Below are 10,000 nucleotides of genomic sequence, written 5' to 3'. Positions count from 1 at the left end.
TTCCCTCCATTATTATTAATTAACCACCCTTATTATATATTTAGCCACTTCATATAATAATAAATTAATAATCATTCTGATAATTATCATATATGTATAAATATTGATGACTATTAGTTAGCAGTAAAACTTTCATCCTATAAATTAAAGAAACATTATTGGAATGGATTTGATGATAAATAAAAGCTTAAAGTATTTGAAACATATTATAGCACTGTTCATCTAAATTTAAAGTAGTTATTAGTAGCCAGCAACATTACACATATAGTTAGTTAATTACAATATAATGTACCACGTATGATTCTATGCTCTATGGCATAGATCAACCTACTAAAGTACAAATTTACTCTCAACAAAAATTGACAAGAAGGGAACTAAGGAATCTCAAGGACGCATTATTTAGGTGATTAGTCCTAATTCAAATGGACCACGTCTTCAATAATAGGACAATATAGCCATCTCAATTTCACTTATATTAAATTTAAATTGCACCAAATTATTATTAATATTATTATATTCCCTAATTGTAACATATAACAAAATGTATGATGAAAGCAATAAGGGTAAATGGGAACAATAGAGAGGACAAATCTTATGAAGAAGTGGAGCCCATAAATCATTCTATCATCATTCATCAACTACTACTAAATTCCAATACGTCAATAAAAAGCTATAATTAAACTTTTTATCAATTAAATAAATAAAATATTTGAGTTTGGTGATGTGATTTAACGTTGCAAATGCCCATTAGTTCTTCGTTTTCTAAGAAGACAAAATTTGACCGCCCTTAATTTTGTATGAATCTATTTGTATTATTGTATGCTTATTAATGGCTCGGCTCAATTAATTAGCTTAAGCCACAATAACTATCATCTAACATAGCTTTTCCTATATGCTAGGGTTAATACTTTTGAAGTGGCATTTTTATTTAGCATATATAGTACAAATAATTAATGATAAGAAGAGATAAATGACAAAGATTAACTTTTGAACAGAATCTAACTAATTTGAAATATTGAAGTGGTCTTTGTAACTGTATGTGAAAAATGTTAAGTATGGTGGCATATATATGACCTTATTCTTCCTTTACTATATGGTAATATATGTAGGATTTTGTTCCTAGCCTTACTCCTTAATTATATTGCTACTACATTTAATTTATAAAATCATCATTCATCTATTTTCATCGAACAATTTATATATTTTTTAAGGTGAGATACTTTTATAACATAATATCGGATACTTTAAGATAAAAAGTTTAACATTATATTTGATTCTTATTGCAACCATTTCTCTAAATAAAGATAATATTTTAGCACAAAATGCAAAAATATACTTGTACATATACATAATATAAATTTTTAATATTTAATATACTTTATAATTGAGGTCAAATTGGTCAAATTTATTATAATAATAATAAATAATAATAAGCTTTGCTTTCATTTATAAGTTATTTTTTTAGCTTGAAATTATTAGTTTGGATTGTAATCTATTTTCAAATATTTTACCCAAACATTTTTTTTAAAACGGTATTTTTCTTATGATTCCCAAACATGCTCAGAATGGTACTTTAATTTTTTAACCTAAAAATTGTTTATGTAAGGGCTTGTTTTGCTGTTTTTATTTCTTATTTGAATGTAAATTATAAAAAATATACTAAGCTGTTCATTGTAATAACATTTTGTGAAGAAAATAACAGAAACAGAATATATATATTAAGTTTTAATTTATCGAGTGATCAGTTTATTGATCTGTTTAAACAAATGTCGAGAGTTCGAATTTCGTCTTGAATAACCAAAAATAAGCTGATCATATTTTTGCATGCAAATAATTAAAACTGAAAAAAATGTAAAGTGAACTAGCTAGAAATTAATATCTCAATCTTATGTATAATCCTACATAATAGAATGCATAATATATAAGTAACTCAACGTAATTAACTTTACCTAAAACAAACAGAGAAGCAAAATGTCAAAGTATTAAAAGTCAACTACTTCCAAATAAAAACTAATTACATATAGTTATGGAAAATTACAAACACAAAAATTTACAAAGGCATGCAGCATTACTCAAAAATTGGCCGATATATATGTTTCACAAGCAGGTATTGCAGGCATGCAATAATGTAAATAATTTGAGTTTGGATGATTTTGTGGCTACTTGTGATTAACACGGTTCAATTTGGAGTTTAGCAAATTTTGACCACTGTTAATGTACTTCAATTCCTCTAAGCATGAAATGTTGTTGTACTGTTCTTAAATTCTAGTACATACACCATCACTCACCAACCTAATTATCATTAGGGCATGTTTAAAAAATTGTTTTGATATAGGAAAATTATTATTTTAATAGTCTCTTAAATAGCGTTTGGTAGAAAGAGAGAAACTGAAAGATTATGACTGAGACAGAGACTGAAATAAATTTTAGTATTCTATTTAGTGTAAGGTGGGAGTAAAAAATTGAAACAAAAATGAAACTCTAGTTTAATTTGTACAAATAGTAAAATTGGAATTAATTAATTAAAATGAGAATATTTTAAGTATAAAATATTATTAAAATTTTAGTCTCTATCTCTAAAAATTTCAGTCTTCTGTGTTCCTATTTTTTAGAAATACTGAAATACTGAAATTTTGGAAACAAAAGACAGAAATTTTAATACCAATTTATGAGCCAATAAACATAATACTGAGTCTCAATCTCCTAGTCTCTGTTCCAATACCTCAGCTACCTTACTCGTTAGTCGATCAAATTGGTTCGCTAATTTTTTCAACATTAATTAATTATGTTTGTTCATATTCAGTTTTTCGTTTACACTCTATTATTTACACTTATTTGTGGATTTTTTTCAATATACTTGCAGTGAATTCAAAAATTAAATCACAAAAATAAGCATTGGATTATTATTAATTACATTTATTTATTTTCATTTCTGATTATAATCGTGTCATGGAAAATTAATCTAACATGCTTATCTTTTCAAATATTTAAGTCTCTAAAAATCTATTTTGACTATAATTTTCCAGACGTATTTAAAAATTTATTTATTTAAGGTTATCATCAATATTTGTTTTCCTTAAACAAAATCTCAAGTTCATGCACAAACCAAAAATTAATGTGCTAATTCCAAATAGTTTTGATTGAACCGATAAGAATAGAAGCGTATTAAAATTGAATTTAAATCCTCTAAAATAAAAAAAATTAATAAAATAATAAAGTAAATTATTAATCATTATTAATTTTGTAATTATCATAATTTAAGAATAATCAACTCATCAACTAATAATAAGGATACCGGTGACACTTTTTCAGCACCAACTAATAATGATTAGAAGCCAAGGAAGATCAACTTGCAAAGTACATATCATGCAAAAGAAAAAAATGTTTAATAAATTTAGAACCATATGAAAGATGCCAACAAAAACTAATAATGCATATAGATATTATTATAATATATACATATATACTTCCAAAATCTAATTTGACCACTATATATATCCGTTCTCCTTCAATTCACTACTACAAATTCCTCAAACCAAAAATCTTAATAGCTACTTTAAGCTAAGTAAATCTCCTTAATTAATTTTTTTCATTCTAATATAGTTACTATGGCAGGGGATGAAGCTATTAAACATGCTTCTACAACCACCACCACCACTACTCCTATGTCAAAATCAAACAAATCAACCATGAAAAGGTTCATTGGTGTGAGGCAGAGGCCTTCAGGAAGATGGGTGGCTGAGATCAAAGACTCATCACAACATGTGAGATTATGGCTTGGGACCTATGACACACCAGAGGAGGCTGCAAGGGCCTATGACGAAGCGGCACGTGTCCTACGAGGCGAAAATGCAAGAACAAACTTTGCATTATTTGGTTCTGATACCAATGGAAGTTCCAGTAAATTGTTACCTGAGTCTGACGGAAAAAGCAGACTGAGTTTCCCTTCATTAAAAGCGAAACTCAGTAAGAATCTTCAAAACATTATAGCAAGAACAAGCGATAATAACAATAACAGTATGAAATCTTCGTCGGCAAAGAGTAGGGTGAGTGATCATTTCACTTTTGCTAGCATATTCAAAAGAAGAAATTGTTACCAACAATACCCTCATCAAATGCCTAGTCCAATTGATATGAAGAACATTGATAAAGTTGTGCAACCTAGTATCATTGTTCCCCCTTTGGAAAATGATCATAACCACAACAATAATCATAATGGTTCTTCATCATCATGGGAAAATTCTAGTGTTTCTGATTGTAGCAGCTGTGATTGGTTCGGATCAGATTTTGGAGATTTCAGTGTTGGTGATCAAGGGTATTTGGATCAATTGTTGGGGTGGGTTGAAAGTTCAAATCTTTGTTCAAATGGGGTTGGTGATTTTGATGATGAGAGTTCAAGGAGTAAGAGGTTTAAGGTGTCTTCTACAGTGCTTGTTCCTCCAACTTTCACATCTTCATCATATGATTATTGTGGTTCACCTTATGATTATTATAATTATAATACTAATAATGGATGTGGCTCTCCATGTAGTGGTTATGCCTCTCCATATAATGGTAGGAAGTAAACTTTTTAGAAGCATGTAATGTATTATTTGTAGTGAGAAGTTATCCTAGAGAGTAGAGATAATTGTGGTGCTTAATTAATTAATTGATATGCCAATGAAAATTGGTTAACTCTGGTTTGTCTTATAGGGTAAAATGTATGCATGCTTTTCTCAAAGGGTTATGTTACATGTATTTAGTCATCTTTATATAGTAAATTGTTGATTCATATTACTCATTTTAAATATTTGGATTCTATATCCATTCACTTGTTATCTCAAATGTTTAACCAAAACAATATTTTCAACATTCCAAAGTTTTACTCTTTTTTTTTCACCCCAAAGTTTTACTTTATGGTCAAGAACGGTTAGAATTATTCCAACCAAATATGTCTAAACAAAAAGTCTAAAAATGCAAGTCCAACGTATACATGTGTGTGAAAAGGAGTCTATGGGCTCATTTTGTTCTTTAATAAATGCTTACTTGCACCAACATACAAAAACTTATAATAATCAAATTGAGTTGGTCTAGTGGTTAATTCACCAGTTTTATTAAAATTTGGTCAGCACTTAACTAGTAAAAATAAAGTAAGTAATTTCACATTTTTAAATAAAATTTTACACCATTAAAATTACTAATGATGATTAATTAATGACTATAAATCACAAAACTTACTAGCCCTAACACTCCTTTAATATAAATTGACTTAACTTGATTCATTTTATATAGATATGTTCTAATTAATTCTGGTTTAGGACATCTACTTAATTTTTAATCTCATTCATTTTATTAACTTGAATTACCATGTTTTTTACGAGTCTTGGTGTACCATACATCCCATGCATTATAGCTAGGGGTGTTTGCGGTGCGGTTTGCTTCGGTTTTAAGGAAAAAAGTCATTCAATCCGAATGCTTAATTTATGTGCGATGCGGTTTGGATTGGATGAACTTTTTTTGGAAATCCGATCCGATTACAAGCGGTTTGGATCGGTTTGGATTTACGGTTTTTTAAATAAAAAAATTAAATACATATAACAAGTCTCAACATCAAATTTTAAATAACCAATAATGACATAACAAGTCTTAACAATATTTTAAAAAACACATGTTATAAGTATAATTGTAAATATAATAATAAAATAATAATATTATAGCACATTGTGCGGTTTGGATTAGATTGGATCGGTTATGAAAAATAGATCCGAAATCCGATCCAATCCAGCGGTTTGCAAAAAATAGAATCCAATCAAATTCGAATTAGTATGGTTTTAATCAATTTTCGATTTAAATTTGATTGAATGAACGGTTTAATTTAGATCGGTTTGGATTTGAACACCCTAATTATAGCAGTCAGACAGTAAAATACATGAAACACCATATATATGAAGGTGCATATTAGAATTCTCCATCATAAAAGCAGGTATATTCCCACTTGGCACTTATCCATCCAGCAAGTGGGATTTTAGATTTTAGATATTTACAAAAACGGCGACGTTTTGGGTTTGTCCTTTGTCGAAACCCCACATGCTGAATGTGACCTGAAAATGTGATTCATGATTTATTTCCCACTCTTATTCCAATCCAACCACTCTCTCTTTCTCTGCAAGTTTCCCCCAAATCCTTACTCCTAGGGTTCCGGCTCCAAACCTTCGATTCCTCCGATAAGGTACCGATTCTCGATCTCCCTTCCACGGAGCTTCAGATCTGCTCTCCCTCTTTCCTCCATTGTCAACGATACACTCAATTTCGTCTCTCGAGTTTTCATATTTATTTGTTTCGTTCAGTTTTAGGATTTTCATGAAATGGTTGAAAATACTCTTCTTTTCGTTGCGTAGCATTTGCAGGTTCTGTGAGCAAAGGTGGTTTGGTAGCTTCGTTCGACTCAGCTGAGAGAAAACAGAATTCACAATGAGACCCGTGTTTTGCGGAAACCTGGACTTCGACGCGCGTCAATCTGATGTTGAGAGGCTCTTCAAAAGATACGGGAAGGTTGAAAGAGTGGACATGAAATCTGGTATGCCATTTTTTTTCGGAAATTTTATTTATTTATTTATTATTTGGTTCATTTTTATGTTTAGGGTTAAATTTCTGCTTTTTTGTTTCAGCTATGCAGTTAGTCATTTTACTGGAATTTTTTTCCTTCATGTTTTGGACAATTGAGTATGTAATGTGATTTTCAGTTGTTAGTTTAGTGTTGGGTGGCCAAGCATTGTTTTTGGCTTTGAACTTTGTGTGAACTTGCTTTATTGTGTGAATTTTTCGGGGCCTTCCTCTTTCCAATGTATACTTTACATGGTTGTTGGATAAATTATATGGCAAAGATTGGATATCTTGGAGAGGGGTATTTCTCGAGAAAGCAGATTAACAGATTGGCAACTGCGACTGGCATTGCTTGAATGGTGATATTTCTTTTAATTTTCTTCGCGGTAATGTTTGACGATAAGGAACAAGTGATGAAAGTGTGCTCTTACGTTGAGTTGCAGTGGGGCTTTTGTACTGTTTAAGAAAGGAAAATGTTATGTGCAACCACTGAAAGTGATCATTTTTTCAAAGAACTCATCGACCCTTTTCTGTTTTCAGTTTGGATTTGATAGTTAAAAAGTAGTTAAAAAAGGATGAGAGTGTGCCATATTTCAAATTAATCATTTTTATTCTTTGCAGCAAATAATAACGGAAAAAAATTCTTATTTTTGTACGCTAAGTGTTCTGTTAATGCAGGGTATAAGACCTTGAAATTTATGTTGCTACCCTCTTACACTTCAGTATTTTCACCATGAGCGTGATTTGAGCGTGCTTAACAGCATGGAATGAACTTTTGATTCTTCCAAAATTATAACTGAAGTACAATACAATTTGTGATTTTTAAAAGGGTCAAGATGATGTTCTTTGACGAGTTACTTTTGAATGGATGTACATTTTCTTTTCCTTTTAAAAGAAGAGAGCTTTCGTTTAGAAATGAACCCCCATACTCAACATTTTCTTTGTGGCAGGATTACTTGGAAAATTGGAATGCCCATGCTCTTCTTGGGTGGATGTGCTTCCCTGCATTTCATTTCTAGAATGTGCCCAGGCTTCTTGTATTTTTCCAGACGAAATAATCTGATCCGCCTTAGCCCTGCCATTCTGCATTCCCTCAGCATTCATTGATTTTTCATTCCTCATGACTTTTGATCAGTGTTCAATTTCCGACATGTTTCAACATAGAAACCTTGATGATTTCGCAACTGTGGCAGGTGTTGTGGTACTTCTTGACAGTTTTATTTTGTGTTTTATGTTGAAATTTTCTCATACTTGAAAAATTGATGCTGCCTTCGTCCATAAACCATCTCTGTGAAAGGAGTATTTGAATTTTCAATTGAAATGGTTTTGGTGCTGTTTTATTTTTAACATTTTTTGTGTATAGGGTTTGCTTTTATCTACATGGAAGATGAAAGGGATGCTGAGTATGCAATCAGAAGACTTGATAGAACCGAATTTGGAAGAAAGGGGCGCCGTATACGTGTTGAGTGGACAAAGGTATGCTTGTGATGGTAAACCACAATAGTGGTCATTACTTATTAAATTGTGATATATTATATAACACAACTCATAGCTTCTATTTTCATCACTTTTATGGTATTGGAAAAGTATTAAGACATGTTTAGGTGATATTCAGATTTTAACATTCAATATAATTATTTTAAGATTTGTAGTGTAACTTTGTTATGATTTGTAGCAAGAACGGGACAGCAGAAGGTCAGGTGATTCAAGAAAATCCTCAAGTAATTCAAGACCATCGAAGACTTTGTTTATCATAAATTTTGATCCAGTTCACACCAGGACAAGGGATCTGGAGAGACACTTTGATCCCTATGGGAAAATATCAAATATAAGGATCAGGAGGAATTTTGCTTTTATACAATATGAAACTCAGGAGGATGCTACAAGAGCTTTGGAAGCAACAAACTTGAGGTTGTACATTTAAATTCTCGCTTATTATCTTTTCAATTGTTGATGTTATTTTTCCCCAGAAGTTTTAACTAGAAATACTCTAGATTCCAGTGCTTTGAATGGAGGAGGTAAGATGAGGGCAAGCGAATAAATATGCTAATGGCTTTGCTTAAACATCTTACATTTTCTATGCATGTTTGATTTGCAGCAAATTTATGGATCGTGTTATCACAGTGGAGTATGCTATTAAAGATGATGACGACAGGAGGAATGGATACAGTCCTGATAGAAGAGGCAATGACTCCCCTGATGGGAGATATGGCCGGGGCAGATCCCCGAGTCCATATCGCAGAGGTAGGGGTAGCCCAGATTATGGTCATGGATCGAATCCAGCTTCCAGACCAGAACCAAGAGGAAGCCCAAAGTATGAACGAGGTGAAAGCCCAGTCAATGGCAGATATGACAGGTTTGTGGTTTGATATGATCCACCTAGTGTTTTGGTCTATTCTTCCTTTTGTATGTGGCTATTATTCACCTTGTTCTCGCTTTGACTATTTTATTTTTTACGCAGCCGGTCTCCTCCTCCACGAGAAAGGTCTCCTCCTCCACGTGAAAGGTCGTCTCCCCCACGTGAAAGGTCGCGATCCTGAGGAGTAAAACAATTAGATCCGTCTGTGAAATTGTTACTCATTTTCATTTTGTTCTAGCAGTCTGTAGTTTGGCAGCAGAAAACATTAAGTTTGGTTGTATCTACTGTTGTGTGTTGGCTTGAACCTAATGCAGCAACATGCAAAGACATTGAAACAGATTATCTTATGTTGGTGGATCTAGTTTGATTTATGTTTTCTAAAAAGGACATTGTTTGACCTCTGGTTCATTATGGATTGAGCATTATTTAGTTACTTGTATTTATGAGTGTGTAGGTCAAATTTTCACAAAGAGAAGAGATCAAAATTTCGAATTTTTAAAGCTCGTCATTGCAATCTAACTGCATCTAATAAATTTGGCATTCAATATTTTATGGCTACAAAGTACAAACTACAAAAATTGTATATATATATTAAAACCGAATTGCACTTGTTTTTGTTTATATAAAAGCAGCGGGGTTAATCATTTTCCCACGAGGTAATAATAAATAATAATCCTAATAAGGTTGGAGCGTACTTAGATGTTATTGGAAAGGTCACCCAAAAAAAAAAAGATGTTATTTGAAAGTCCAGATTCGGACATGATTTTGATTTTGGAATTTAGAATATCAATGTAGGGTTTTTTAATTTATTTTTTTCTTAAAAAAGGGACAATAAAAAGGCCTCACCTAGCCTCTTTTGTTGTGTACCTTTTTCCTTCCAAGTTCCAAAGGATTACTCTACATTCTCATATTGATTAACTCATTATTCTATTTTGTTTTGACATGATTAGTCATTATTATCCACAAATCATGTTAGTTTTAGATCAATTAATTATGTGTTTTCATCTCGCAAAGAATCAAAAAGTGTAATTAATTATTTCAAAGCGAAATAAATAGTAT

The 10,000-nt window shown here is 31.4% G+C and overlaps 2 protein-coding genes across 2 annotated transcripts; both read left to right on the top strand.

Moving 5' to 3' along the window:
• The first annotated feature begins 3,608 nt into the window (after nucleotides 1-3,608).
• LOC107475872 (ethylene-responsive transcription factor RAP2-12-like) lies at nucleotides 3,609-4,565 on the top strand. The gene has a single exon (XM_016095545.2). It carries the CDS (start codon nucleotides 3,609-3,611, stop codon nucleotides 4,563-4,565), a length of 957 nt encoding a protein of 318 aa, XP_015951031.1.
• A 1,502-nt stretch (nucleotides 4,566-6,067) lies between these two features.
• LOC107475789 (serine/arginine-rich splicing factor RS41-like) lies at nucleotides 6,068-9,380 on the top strand. Its single transcript, XM_052257441.1, is given in 7 exon segments — nucleotides 6,068-6,208; nucleotides 6,387-6,556; nucleotides 7,946-8,058; nucleotides 8,258-8,493; nucleotides 8,681-8,765; nucleotides 8,767-8,938; nucleotides 9,044-9,380. Coding segments are annotated over 6 exon segments (798 nt in total). The 5' UTR covers nucleotides 6,068-6,208; nucleotides 6,387-6,450; the 3' UTR covers nucleotides 9,130-9,380.
• The last annotated feature ends 620 nt before the right edge of the window (nucleotides 9,381-10,000 follow it).

Source organism: Arachis duranensis, chromosome 2, assembly GCF_000817695.3.
Source record: "Arachis duranensis cultivar V14167 chromosome 2, aradu.V14167.gnm2.J7QH, whole genome shotgun sequence".
Lineage (NCBI taxonomy): Eukaryota > Viridiplantae > Streptophyta > Magnoliopsida > Fabales > Fabaceae > Arachis > Arachis duranensis.
The sequence above is the reverse complement of the archived record's forward strand: the minus strand, read 5'-3'. Positions and strand labels throughout refer to the sequence as shown.